Genomic DNA, 15,192 nt, shown 5'->3' with positions numbered 1-15,192 from the left:
TTCATGTTACACGATATGCAGACACGGACCCCTTTTAAAACTTTGGTACACCATAAAACTAGGAAGAAAACAGTTTAAACATAACAATTGCAAAAAACACGAACATATCAAACCAACCCAACAAAAAATGAACGAACAAAAGAAAGTTTTAATTTGAGACTGACTGACCTTTTCACTAATAACCGACATTGTTGTTGTGATGTTGTTAAGCTTGCAAAGAACGAAGTCGAACACTTTGGTACCTTTGGGACTGAGGAATGAATCAAACTCTCTTTGTTCTTTCACACAAACATTTGCGAGTTCTAAAAAATATATAATTAAAATGAAATGGCCTTATAATCATTCATTTAGTGGAAGTCCAAACGGTTTCCTCGTTATTTGTCCACTATTTTTTTTCTATTTCAAACCATGGCGTGTCACATATTCAACCCATGGTGTGTCACATGTTCAAGCCATGCCGTGTCATATATTCTCACTATGGTGTGTCACGAACTCTAAACTCTACCATGTCACAATCGTGTCACATATTCTCACCATGCCGTCTCACACATTTTCACCCTACTGTGTCACAGATTCCCTCCATGACGTGTCACAAACTCTAAACCCTGTCGTGTGACAGTCGTGTCACATATGTTTACCATGCTGTCTCACATATTCTCACCATGGCGTGTTACCAACTCTAAACCCTGCCGTGTCACAATCATGTCACATATTCTCACCATCTCGTCTCACACATTATCACCTTGCCATGTCACATATTCCCTCCATGGAGTGTCATAAACTCTGAACCCTACCATGTCACAAATTCCCTCTATGGCGTGTCACAAATTCTGAACCCAACCGTGTCACATGTGCTCACCATGCCGTCTCACATATTCTCACCATTGTGTGTCACATAAGCACACCATGGCGTGCAACATTCTTACACTAACATGTCACCTATTCTCACCATGTCATCTCATATATTCTCTCCGAGTCGTGTCACATATTCTCACCTTGTCGTGTCACATATTCCCTCCATGGTGTGTCACAAACTCTAAACCATGCCGTGTCATAGCCGTATCACATATTCTCACCATGACATGTCACACATTCCCACCATGCCATGTCACACATTCCCACCATACTGTTTCACAAACTCTAAACCCTATCGTGACACAACCGTGTCATATATGGCCTACTGTAGCACGACCATTTCGTGCTTTGGATTCATATCTCTCTCCCTTCGATTCACCACCGTATCAGGGATTTCTGGTTTCACATCATTCTTGAAGCTTTGGATTCATCACGACCGATTCCTCGTTCAGTTTAATATCACCCTTCTCGTATTATTTGAATGCCATGTTTTGGAAGTGGATGATTTAGTTTTTATTGCTAGAAGTGCTAAGGGATTTGGATCCACCGATGTTTAAATCTCTAGGTTTGTTGTTTTCCTAAGCAATGGATTAGGATTAGGGGTCGATTTAAAGGATTAACTTTGTTAAGTAGTTTAGTTGAATAGATGGTGAGGAAAGTTGCTTTGTTTTACTTATCATCAGTATTTTGAATTGTAAACAGTATTTAATGGGTCAATGATATATCCATCAATAACTGAGTTGTCATTGATTTTTTGCATTACTGTACAATTGTGTTAGTTTCTAATTTTTTATGCTCCTACTTCAAAGGAATTGTGAATTTCTATGGTAAATTTGTCAATATCATATTTACTGTGCTATGAAATTATACCCATAAATAAATCAGGGATTAGTAGGCTTTTGGAAACCTATAACAAGACCTTAAATTCATACAATATATATAGTTTCTTTCAGTTTGAATAGGGAGCGACAATTTGGTTAAGTAAGTCTTGTTACCAACCAAATATTAATACAATGTGCATGGAATATGTCTATAAACTAGAATGATTTTGCACTATTCCTCGACTTGAAAACCATCCAAGTAGACAGCATAGACGAAATATCTTGGCTGGTAATCTTGGCATGCCTTTCATTCATTTCGCGCCATTGTGTTACCAATGGAATACCGACAGGACTCAATTCGTCAATAAATTCCATCGGTATTTCATCGGTAATACTTCAAAGACAACTCCATCAGTTTTCTATCGACAATCTGTCTGTAATTATTGATAAAAAAAATTTTGTCGGTAAAGCTCTATTTTTTGTTATGAAAAAAGAGGAACAAAAATTTAAATCACCACAAATATATAGAGAATGTTTTAGTTTTAATATTAAGTTTGAGTTTCATACAAATTCCTTCTCAAATTGATAAATTAGGCCTTAAAATATTTTCTTGAGCTAATGAGAAAAATGTCACCTAGATAAAGGTGGTTTGTGGGTACATAAACACAGTAAAGTTCTCCTTCACCTATACCCTTCTAAAGAACAACTATGGAAGTAATAAATCCAAACATAAATTGCCCAATACATGGGTGCCTTACGATCGCTACTTCTTTGAAAGCATTAGAAGTTTGATATGCAAAAGTGGTTTGATGTGGCTTTAAGTTAATAAGCCAGATCAAGCCATATCGCGCTCCCTGAAGGGAGCGTCGATCTGGTGCTTCTTAGGGGAGCATGAGATCTAGGGTACACGATCAGATTCAGTTGCGAGGTGAATAGTCGATGTAAAGGAGAACCATCGGCTGGTCTGAGAGAAAGGAAAAGAGTGGAGAAAGAAGAAAGGTATTTTAGACATTTCACATTTGCCTACTACCGCAGTTTAACGTTTCAGGAGGACTGTCCATTTCAAATACTAATAGACCTACGTGGATTATGGTTAAAACTTAAGGGTGTCAGTGTACTTTACCTTTTTTCTTATTTTGTCAATCCAAATTATTCCTTAATTATACAAATTCAATATGTAAAATTTGGTGCTTACATGTATACTTCTTTTATATGATTTCATTTCACATATGTGTTTATTTTTATATACTACTGCCTAAATGTCTTTTTTAAACATTTTTAGGTTGTTAAATTTCTATTAAAATTTAAGCCTTGTTAGTTATAAAATTTCTATAAAATCACATATCTTTTTACCAAAATATTCGCAATATTTATTTTTCAACTAACATACTAAACAATTTTATAATATAAATTGAAAACTTAAATTATGAAATATAAAATTTGAACACACTTAATTCTTCAATGTTGAATTTTTTCAAGTGATCAAACAACAAATTTATAGGGTAAAATATAAAGGCAGAGGTATTACATTTACAAAAGCCAGTAATTAATCATTAATAAGACTCCATTTAAAGTACAAATGTTTAATAATATCACAAATTCCATAAAAAATCAGTCATATTACTATCAAAGTAGTTCTTTTCTTTTTTTTTCTCCTGGAAACGAATATATGATGAGAGCCAATTTAGCTCTCTAAGACCACAAAAATCACAAACTATTTCCCATAGCCCCAAAAATCCATCTCTCCTCGCAATGAAAGCTGGTTCATTGGGTGCACTGCTGTTGCATTTGTCTCCTCAAACCTCACCCCTTTGGAAGAATCTTCATGTCCCATATGAGATGCACTCACCAGCCGATCAAGCATACTCCATTCATTCATCCCCTCATCTCTTCCAGGAACGCCCATTGGTTGACTTGGTTCACACGTCCCAACCTCTAGACCAGGCTCACAAGCTTGGTACCTAAGACTTTCACTGCCACTCTCACAATCCCTAGACATGAGTTGCTTAATCATTACGGGAGGGTCCGGAGGGAGAGAGGCAGGTGCTGCCGCAAACTCATAGTTGAGAGGTTTGTGGGGTTGAACAAGGGTTTGGGGTTGGAAAAGAGAATATTGAGGGGTTTGCATGTGAGGATAGTGACGGGCTAGCTCAGCCTTGTTTAATTCAAAGTTGTGGTGTTGGTGACGCACTAGGTATTGGTCGCTTGATCTGTGCATGAAAGAGCGAGGCTGACTGCTGCTTGAAGTGTTGAGTTGTTGATCTGATGAGTTAATGCTTGACCCTCCATTGTTCCCAACCTTGAATAGATTCTTCTTCTTGAACACCCTACACACCACCCACCCATCCTCCTACACATTGCATGCATGCAAATTCATGTTAGTATAATCATCTAAAACATTTTCTTCTTCTTAATTAGTTACTGAATTAATACAATATTAATTTGTATACTAACAGAGGTGTTTCCTTGGGGATCGTCGCCGTCTTCAAGTCTGTATTCATGCATGATCCAGTCAGTCTTTTGGCCATGGGGAGCTCTTCCTCTGTAGAAAACAAGGGTTTTCCTCATACCGATCTTCCTGTAGGTGTTCCTAATGCACTTGTCCCTTCCCGTTGCTTTCCAAAACCCTGCATTGGTTGCCCTATTCGTCCTTGACCCCGTTGGATACTTCCTGTCCTTGTGACTGAAAAAGTACCACTCGTTCTGCGGAGTTGATCCAATCCTACATCTCTCTGTAACATTCACAGTTAGAAGCTGAAGCAAGCAACACCACCTTCCCCTTTCATCCAAATCCAATTCATATGCAATTAATTAAAGTCGTGCAGTTTTGTTTAGATCATTGCATTATTAAATGTTGATTCACCAAATCTGGACGGGATATGTACTGACTGACTCAGACCATATTCTATCTCTCAACCCCGTGTACAAGACGGATCAATTAAGAGGTCAACAGGCAAGTATTTCCACTTTCCAGGGATGGATGAATCTCATACAAATATGTTTTCTACTTATCCAAACCCCAACAAATTATCTAGCTAGCTGCCAAATGTTATAAGAACACAAAAATATATATAAAAAAAATGATTATCTAAATCATAATTAAAAGAAAAAAATAATATCTTTTAGATAAGAGATTTCCAATAATTAAATCTTTTCTAATTTATACTTTTACAGCTAATTTATAAATTATTAGTTGTTAAGATGCTAAAATTTAACTAAACTAAAAAATCCACTTGACATGAGTCAATCCGATACAAATTGATTGTAAAAAGTCAAAGACTTGAAACTAATAGAACCCGAACCTCGAGGCAATCCTAAACAAATCAAAACTCAAGATTGATTCAATGGAAATCCGTAAAAACTTAAATTGTAATTACATAAGGTTTTCTAAAATGAGTAAATGGATAAATAATACACATTTGGTTCCTTAAATTAAAAAATAATATTTATGTATAATTATTATATAATTATACAAAATAAACTATTTCCAAATGTTTTCAATGTTGAATATTTGAAGTTTAATTAATGTTATGTAAATTAAATTGATCAATTAAATTTATTATGTTATTCATCAAGCCAATACGTTCTTACTTTTTGTCTTCCATTAATGTCAAAAAAGCGAAATTAGTTAAATGTTAACATTAGAATAATGTTAAGATGTCATAACGTCTAAAAAGATGAAAATAGAAAGCACAAACAAATTTTAATACTTAGTGTATTGTATAGATAAAATTATATACAGTATATATCACTTATATTTATACAAATATGAATCAATTTTCTTAATTTCTAACTTTTTACATTTTATCTTAAATTTGTTAAATTAATTAATAATATTGATTTGACATTTATTATGAAAAAATGTAATTATTTATTACACATAAAACTACAAAAAATGTCTATGACCCATATAAATTCCAAAATAATTGGAAATTTGTCCAAAATTACTCGATTTTGAAACCATTTAAATTCGAAATGGTTTCAATCCTCAAACTGTCCGAATCTAATAAGACTCGAATTTAAAATTATCTCAACCCATTGGATCTGACTTTGAAATTAACTCGAAATATCCAAACTCAAAAGACAATCCAACCCGAACACACTTCCATAGACTAAGGCTCATGTATTTTTTCTTCAGAAATTTCATATATTTACTGCATTTTTGGCACTTTTTCATATATATCAAGACAATTAAGAAGAAATTGTTGACAACAAATAATTGTTTTAGCTAATAAAGGTGAGCTATATATGACGAAAGAATTTAGAGATGCCAACTTGTGGTGAATGCTTATTAGTCATGCATTAGAGTGATTGAAAATTTGCTACGAGCGAGAGAGCAGTAGGGTAATGACAGAAGACAAATTTGCAGGCAATCAGAAGTAGGTTACCACAATTTGCTTTGGTGATCATTAGGCTGTGTAAAGAACTTTACCTTGCAACTCCCAAGGTTCCATCTTGTTCAAGTCCACTTCTCTGATGACCTCCATGTCAAACTTCTGAAATGAAACCTTCTTCTTCAAGTAGTAGTGGAGAAGCTCCTCGTCCGTTGGATGGAACCGGAACCCCGGAGGCACTCCGCCATTCGATGAACCCATCACCACCTATAATATTAGTGGAATCAACTAGGAAGTTATTTCATGCGTGTGTATATATATGCGGAGAGGTATTGAAAGCAATCATTTTCAACAAGGGGAATATATAAATATGGAAAGAGGTATGTCAACGGGGGGGTGTAAGGGGAATGGCGTGAGAAAGTTAACGGCCGGTGACTACGCCGTCGGGAAGGGTTAAAGCTCGCGTAAAAAGCAAGCCTTAGTAATGAGACTATGACTGGTATATATTGTTTCTTTTAAAAATTTGGTTTTAACCTCAAGGCCTTGCTTCCTCTACATGCCTTGAGGGAGCGTGGTTACACCCTAGCTCCCAATACTTACATCTCTTCCAATGTTCTACACTAGTCAAACTTTAAAGCTGAAAATGCATTCATTCTTTTATTGGGATCTCGATATGTAATATTCATATTTCAATTTAAGGATGTTGTGTTCATAAGCAATCAATCAAATTTTCCCTTGAAAAAGTCAACGGTGACCATATTTCAGTACGTAGTGGATAGAAATGCATGTAGCTTAACTGTGGCATGCAGCTGAGGGTTCATTTGCGGTTATATGTAATATGATCAACACGCGCTGTACAAACACTTGGGGCTAACCCTCGTTAATTAGTTGGAATGAAGTATTTAAAAGCAGCAAACGATCCCGAGAAAATAAAAATGGCATTTATTGAGGGGTCTTTTGATTGTTCCTAAAGCAAGGGTCGGAAAAACAGCTACTCAAACTTCTTGGGATTTTCGCTTTGGATTGGACGGCCTAAATTTTATATACCTAATTGTGGGAATTCATATTCATACTGTTAATGTCTATGTGGTTTGATCCTAGCTACTAACAACAGGAGATGCAGTCGCCACAGCTCCAGACTGCACATGCGGATACGACTTGAGAGGTTTTACCTTGATTGCATTGCACTCTTCCCCTTGTGTTTTTGGGATTAATTTATCAAATTTTGATATCAATGATCGGTGCATGAGACTATCCCTCATACGCCTTGTCAGGATGACGTTGTATTATGGTTGAATATCCTGGTTACTGCTCATTCCATGCTGGATTGTTAATGGACAGCCACTGTTTTGAATCAATCAACACTTGCATGGTCTTCTTAGTTTTTGGTAGAAAAGTAGGCCAAAGACTGGAATTCGAAGGAAAATAAGTTTAAATGATTAAAATAATCAGTTTAAGAACCTTAATGCAGGTTCATGCCAAATTTGGCTAAGCCAATATTGCTATTAGAGCCATTCTAACAGGTGAAATCAAAGTTAAGGAACCGTCCTGAAAATTAAGGAAGAAATAACCAGTACTAGACATTGGTAACTATGCCAAATACTTGAAAGCATAAGGAAGTTGAAGTCATAAAGTTGTTTTCATAAGAATTTGCAACAAGTTTCCTCGGAGCATTTTTCGCAGCAAAGAGCAATTTAGACCTACACTGATTATTTCTCAAATACCTTTATTCTACAAGTTTTTAGATTTGATAGCTTTTCAATGATACAAATATCATTTGCATCTTTATGAATTAAAATGGATTTGGTGGAAAATCTCACAAAACTGTTTTGAAAACGGACTGATTTAGTAATATTTTGTTCTACATGATTTATAAATACTTTTGATTTTCGGATATTTTTCATTAGTTTTGGTTTAAAATTCCTACAACAAAGCTCATGCCAAAATGGGTTAAGCTATGCAAATGACGCAAATTCAAAATTTCTAAGTGACAAGCCTTTACTAGTTATGTACCGTTCTAATATCCCAACCATTTAAGATAGGGAATATGAATGACTATCAATTAAAGCAATTGACTCAAGTTAGCAACAGCCCAAGTTTAAGTTAGAGTCAAGGTTCACAAAACATGGTTCAGTTAAGTTTGGTTGATACCAAGACAGTGAATTTAGGTACAAGAATTAGACGTCAAAATACTGCACCTTAGGGAACAAATTCGTTTTAAGGAATATTAAGAATGCATTTCCTAGTCAACAACTTGTAGCTCTACATTTAGATCAAATCTGGTCTTAGGGGTTTAACCTAATGTAAGCCAACGTATGCAAGCTAACCAGGGATTAGGTTTCCTACATAATTCAAGATCAAGAACCTCGATTAATTAGTGTAAAGGCGATTCTTGTGATAGGGTAAAAAGATGCACCGAAAGGGGTAGAGAGGAAGATTGGAGCAGGTCCTGAAGTACCAAGTGTCATGGCAAGTGAAAAATAATACGAAAAGAATTAGGGAGTAAAAGAGAATTAGAGAGAGAAGCTCTGGACATTCATCTATTAGCTCTCGAAGGAAGAGCCCCCTAATGAATTATGAAAGCTCTATATATAGTGCCAAATATGACGGTTATAAGAAAAGACTTTAATGCACGTAATGAATGACTTTATTAAGAAGAGCTTTAATGTTGGGTAATCGTTACTGAGAGTTAATGTCAAGTAACTGTTAGAACTCATTATGTGATCATTGAAGTAATTAGGTGTAATAAGACTTGTTTTTGAGTAAAAGGCAACAGAGAAGAAGTATACGAGAAAAGGTATAAGAGAAGAAACTGTACATGAACATGTAAAATAGAAAGCTGTAGGTGAATAGGTACAAGAAAAGAAGGTAAATGTGAACAAGTATACGAGAACAAGGTAAGAGGGTGAAACACTTGTACTTCAGGAAAAGTTTAAAAAGAATATCTCTTAACTACTTCCATATCTGAGCCATTATGCCAAATTCTTTGGAACATCCCAAGATGAAAGTAACTCATAAACCTTGCCATTTATTTCGAGTTGCTTTCATTGTCGTCTATGTGAGTGGTTATTCTGTGAGAAGTAACTGTTATAGTTGTATTAGTTGTTCCATATGCAGTAGTGCTCCACTTATTCTAATTGTTTTATGTGAAATAGCACTTCATTTATTCTAGTTGTTCTGCATGAAGTAGCATTTCAATTGTTTTAGTTGTTTTGTATAAAATAATGTTTCACTTGTAATGATTGTTCTCATTGTTCTCTATATAATATTGTACTATAAAATAATTTTTTAAAGAATATGTATTAACTAAAATCAAGTATTTACATTTTACCCCCTACATAAGAATTATTTTTTAAAAATAATTCTTATATATTAATTTAGGAAAAATTTTTATTTTATACTATAATACATTGCATTGTAACACCTTGGGCAACACCTTGGTTAGTAACATCTTAACTAGTAATACCTTAGATAGTAACATCTTAGCCAATAATGCTTTAGGTAGTAACATGTAGCTGTCTTATGTAAGATGTGAAGTCAAAATTTTGTGTAATATTTATTTGATTATATAGTAATATATTTTTCATATAAAATAAGATTTTCAAGATGCAATTGATAAAATGAAAGTTAATTTTTTTCATAAAAATTTTGACTTTGTGTGCCTTATAAATATGAAGCTACTATAAATAATTCTTTTTATTCAGATTCAAAATAAAGCAAAACAAAATTCAGAATAAAGTTAGTTCTTTTACGAATCTTTTCGAGTATATAAGTTTTTCTTCTTATTGTAATTTCTTGTTTAATTTTTTTTACATGTATTTTTCTTACTTTTCAAAAAATTTGAATTTCTTTTGCTTATTGCCCCCTGCATAAAATTTTTTTTTATTGAAATATGAGAAAAGAAATTTTTCATGTATAAGATGAAGTTTTTTTATTGAAAGAGAATTATATATATATGTTCAAACAAACATTATTATTAGAAAAAAGGCACAAAGCAAGAATATTTATGTTTCAAAAGAAACCTATCTTGATAAGAAAAAGGAAAAAAAATCCTTCTTGATACAAAGATTTGCTTCAAGCCTTATTACCCATTATTATTTTATTTTGATCAGTAGCCTTTGATAGAAAAGAGAAAAACATTAAAACTAAAAAAACAACTAAAAGCTAAAGTGAAATAAGCAAATAAAAACTGGCTTACTTGTCGGCTTTTTGTTTTTTTCTTTGGTTTGTTGGTAGTAGGGTTGGCTTTTGGGTGAAGCCACCCAAGCAAGAGCTTTAGGCTCCCAATTTGAGGAGGCCTCAAATTTGGAGAAAGGTTTTATAATTTTATAATAATTATGCCATAATTAATTATATTAAAAATATATAAAAATTAAAAAAATAANAAAAATAATTAATAAATTACTTATTCTCTCATTTCTTTAATTATGTTCTTAATAAATTTTAATTTTCTATCACTTCCTAATTTCTAGAATGCTATTAATTCTCAACTATATTCTCTTATTTCCAATTAGCTAACGGTAATATGTATTTAATCATTTCCAACAGTTATTTTTTTCTTATTTATTTCTCCTATTTTCAATCAATGTATTTAATGATTTTCGACAGTTATTTTTTTCCTATATGTAAGACTAATTATTTTTTTTTTCAATGTATAATATCTACTTTTGAATTCTTCTTTCACATTTACTCTTTCTTCCTTTAGCTTCAATTTTCCTCTAAAGAATACACAAGAAGTCTATTATGTTATTATTTTCATAAAGTTGTGAACCTCATTTACTGTTTGCAATAAGCATTCAACAATTAAATACTATTGTTCCAATTTTTATAGACTTTTTTACTTTAACTTAGAATTTATATTATATTATTATATTGTCTTTATTTTATATGATAGTTCATTTATTTGAATTAAAAATTTTGATTGTTGATTTTATATTAGCTATTTAAAAAATACAAGATAATTATGATAACTAAATATTTTTGTACCTTATAATAAATATTTGAATATGTCAAATCGAAAATATGAATTTGATTATTCAAAGCTTAAAAAAAAAAGAATTGAAAGTTTAATACAGTCTCAAAAAGGAACACTTGATAAATTATTTATAAGTAATAAAAATAATGAATCAGAAATTATTAATGAATGTCCCTTAAACGAACAAGTTAATAATCTTAGACAGTTAAATGGTGGTGAAATACTATAACAAGAAGTTAATGAAGAGATTCAAAACGATCATGAAAATTATGAAGAGATTCAAAATGATAATAGAAATCATGATGAAGAGGATCAACTTATTACTTTAAATAATTACATTCCTAAAAATATTTATGATGCAAGTCATTTGATAAATATTGATACAAATTTAAGAGATTTATTAGTAGAAAAATTGTAATAATTTTTTTTAATTTTAATAAAAAAAGCTTCATTTAAATATTTAGCTTTAGGCCTTTAAGCTTATTGAGCCACCCCTAACTGACAGCACAAGCTACAAGCTATGGTTCACTTTTTCTTTTCTTTACATATATAAATGGGTTTTTCTAGTTTTGAAGGTCACAAGCTGCAATGTTCTTTCTTTATATATATATATAATTGTTCATATGAAGTGTTGAAGCTTCGTCGCTAGCTTTTTATTTTATAGCTCGCGGCGTTTTTACTTTGGAGTGCCACGAGTTGTTTTAATTGTCGCAAGCTCTTTTAAGTATAGCTCGACGCATGCCATGAGCACTTTTAAGTGGGGCTCATGATTTTTTTTAATTGATTTTTTATTTTTTATGTTATATTTTTTAAAGAAATAAATCAATAATAAAAAAATATTAAAAATGATACTAAAAATTATAGTAAAGTTTAATATTTCTTTAGATAATATATTTCTTTATGTAATAAAATCTCAAAAGTGAAACTATTTAATCTTATAATGGCATCCTCATAGTAGTATAAAAATGTAGTCTTTGTTATTGTATACATTATTTATAATGTCAATGCTAGAAAAAAGTGACTAAGAATTTTTTTTTTGGCACATTTTAAAAAATATGTAGTTCTATGTCAAATTTGTAATAATGTGTATAAAGAAATAAAGATAAAAATATTGCATATGAGGACTTATCTCGTTTTTGGCATGATGTTTGCAAGATTGGTGAAGTTCCTTATATTTCACATAAAGTAACGCATCAATTCAAGTATGATCACTTGCGTGAGCCTTTTTCTCCTGACCACTTTTCCTCTTATGTTTCATTGTTTCTTCTAGAGAGGCTCTATGTTCTGTTGGCTAAACGTAAGAGTTATACTTATCTGAGTTTTGGTATTCAGACTTCTGTTTGCTAGTAGTGCTTGTAGTCCTTGTGCAACACATATGTAACAGAAGAATTCGAAAGTTGACTTGTGATTGCCAATATTCCTTAAGCAAATACTTCTCCAAAAATGGGAATTGTTGTTACAGTTCATATATGATGCTAGCAAAGCAGAGAAGAATTGCAACAAAGATTATTGTATAGAAGAATCATGAACAGGAGTTGCAAAAATAATTAGATATTTCCTCCAATAGCGGTTCTTCTCAAGAATAATTAGATACATCTAGAAATATTGCAGCAAAGATTGTTTTACTGAAGAAGAGTTGCGAAGATGATTAGATGCTTCTTCCAATAGCGACTCTTCTTAAGAATATATAGATACTTTCTTTAATCATAAAAATAGCGACTCTTCTTTGTGGAACTTAATAGTTGGCTACTTCTTTATTAGTTTTGTAAACTCATCAAATAATGCTATTTATATGAATGTTACATGCTCACTTTTCATATTACTATATGTAGCCATAAGGTAATCTCAACTTTACATCAAGGAGGATATCTCTTAACTTGATATAACAGAGATTAGTTAAACCCTTTAATAAGTAAGAGTAAGAGTTACGGTCAATTTCTGAGCAATAAGCTAGCGCTAAGAAATGAGTGATGAAGCTTGCGATCAATAGCATAACATCATTACAGTCAAATTATCAGCAATAGAGCTAATGGCTAAAATATTAATGATGAATTATGGTCAAAGAATGAGCGATAAAACTTACGACCAATAGAAAAAATATTATTATAGCCAAAATATGAATAGTAAAGTTTGTGGTTGAAGTAAGAATGATGAGCTATGATCAAAGAATAAGTGATAAAGTTTACGATCAATAGTATAATATAATTACAGCTAAAGTATAAGCGATAAAGCTAGCAACTAAAGTATGAATTTCTTTTTTTCCAAATTTCAAATTTCAATACATGAAGTAATAAAGAGTTAAAGTCATAGAGTATCATACATGAGTGGGAAACGGATTGCTTGGACCTTGTTGTTCTCAATCAGTAACTCTCTTGCTTGCATCTTTTTGTGGAATATTCAACACAAGTCTCTACATTCAATAAGTGAATGACCAACTGTTTTATGATAGTCACAATATCTTGGGTTGGATTTCTGTTCTATTGTTGGTGGTCGTGTAATATGCGGCAAATTCACCTGTCCATCCCTAATCCATTCATGAAAAAGCACTTTCACTCCATCTAGTGAACCAAGAATGGTGGAGAAGAATCGTTTTCCTCATATGGCCTCTTCCTTATATCATCCCTTATAGGACGTAAATTTGATCATAATGGACCTCTTCTTTCTTTACCTCTTCCTTGAATGGCATTCACTATTAGAGTATTCATTTTATCGAAGCAAGTAGCTTCCCTTTGTCTAAGAATCGTATTATTGGTTCTTCGTGCGGCTTCCACCAAAGTAACAAAGGTTAGAAGAGATAAATTCTCCAAATGTAGCCTATACTCATCGAACATATCTCAAATGCAAACCTTTACTAATTCTTTCTTATCATGAGACTCTTGTATGTCCAACACTTTTTCTTTAAAGCGTTGGATATACTCCATGAGGTCTTCTCTAGACTTATGACATTCGTTTCCCACATCCATGAAAGGAACCTTCTCTTGAGTAGAAAAGAACTTCTCCCCAAACATCTTACACATTTGACTCTAAGATTCAACAAAACCAAGGGTGAGATTAACATATCATGTATAAGCCTTTTCAGTGAGAGATTTAGAGAATTCTTTCAACTTCAAGTCATCATCCAATCTCGCTACTTTAAGTGTTTCCACAAACTTCATAACATGTTCTCGTGCATCACCGGTCTTACCATTGAATTGCTTGAATATAGGACTAGTGTAGTCTTTAGGATAGGGCTTAATCGCTATACTTGCTGATTAAGGAAATTTAAGATCAAATTTGAAAAAGCTGAATCTCTTATTCTTCTGATCTAGTAACTTTTGGAGCTCTTTCATTGTCACAAAGCCTTGAGTAGTAGTTGGCGGGATTATTGCAATAAAGGTAGTTGTTGGCCTAACTACCACAAAAGAGTTTATTAAATTGGGATTTCCGACACCTACCACATCAACTGCATTTTCTCTATTTCCTCCATTTGCTTTTGTATTTACAGCTAGGGGAATGGATCCATCAATTACATATTCATCACCATTAAGGTGTACAGGTTAAGCTTGATAAGTAGTGGCAATGGAGGATGCAAATTGAGATATGGTCTCCAACATTCACTTATTGTTATCTTCCAACATTTGCATTTTCTCTTGAGGAGCTTCAACCATTTTCATCAACTCTTAGATGTAGGTGTGAATAGATGCATCTTGGTTGCCAAAAGAACTATCCACTTCTTCCAGTAATGAAAAGTTGTGATAATAAGGGTTTTGCTTAACACAATCACTCCTTCCCAACAGAGTCACCAAAATGTAAAAAGGATTCTTGTGATAGAGAGATGAAGCATTGCAAATAAGTAAAAGAATGCATTGGAGGCGGCATAGGGGAAGATTGGAGCAGTTCCTGAAGTATTGAGTGTCGTAATAGATGGAAGACAATAAAAAAAGAATTAGGGAGTAGAAGAGAATTAGAGAAAGAAGCTCTAAAGGATTTGTTAGCTCCCAGAGGAAGAGCCATTAATGAATTGTGAAGGCTCTATATATAATGCCAAAAATAGCGATTAAAAGAAAAAGTTTTAATGCACATAATGAATGACTTCATTAAGAAGAGCTTTAATATTGGGTAACCATTATTGAGAATTATTGTCAAGTAACGGTTAGAAACCCATTATGTGATCATTGAAATAATTAGGTGCAATAAGATTTGTTCTCGAGTAAAAGATAACAAATAA

The 15,192-nt window shown here is 32.7% G+C and overlaps 1 protein-coding gene across 1 annotated transcript; it reads right to left on the bottom strand.

The window, feature by feature from the left end:
* Positions 3,307–6,271, bottom strand: LOC18592780 (protein BEARSKIN2). Its single transcript, XM_018125655.1, has 3 exons — positions 6,109–6,271; positions 4,131–4,408; positions 3,307–4,026 (listed from the first exon to the last, which is right to left on the bottom strand). Exons 1-3 carry the CDS (start codon positions 6,269–6,271, stop codon positions 3,391–3,393), a joined length of 1,077 nt encoding a protein of 358 aa, XP_017981144.1. The 3' UTR covers positions 3,307–3,390.

This window comes from Theobroma cacao, chromosome 8, assembly GCF_000208745.1.
Source record: "Theobroma cacao cultivar B97-61/B2 chromosome 8, Criollo_cocoa_genome_V2, whole genome shotgun sequence".
Lineage (NCBI taxonomy): Eukaryota > Viridiplantae > Streptophyta > Magnoliopsida > Malvales > Malvaceae > Theobroma > Theobroma cacao.
This window is presented reverse-complemented; position numbering and strand designations above follow the sequence as displayed.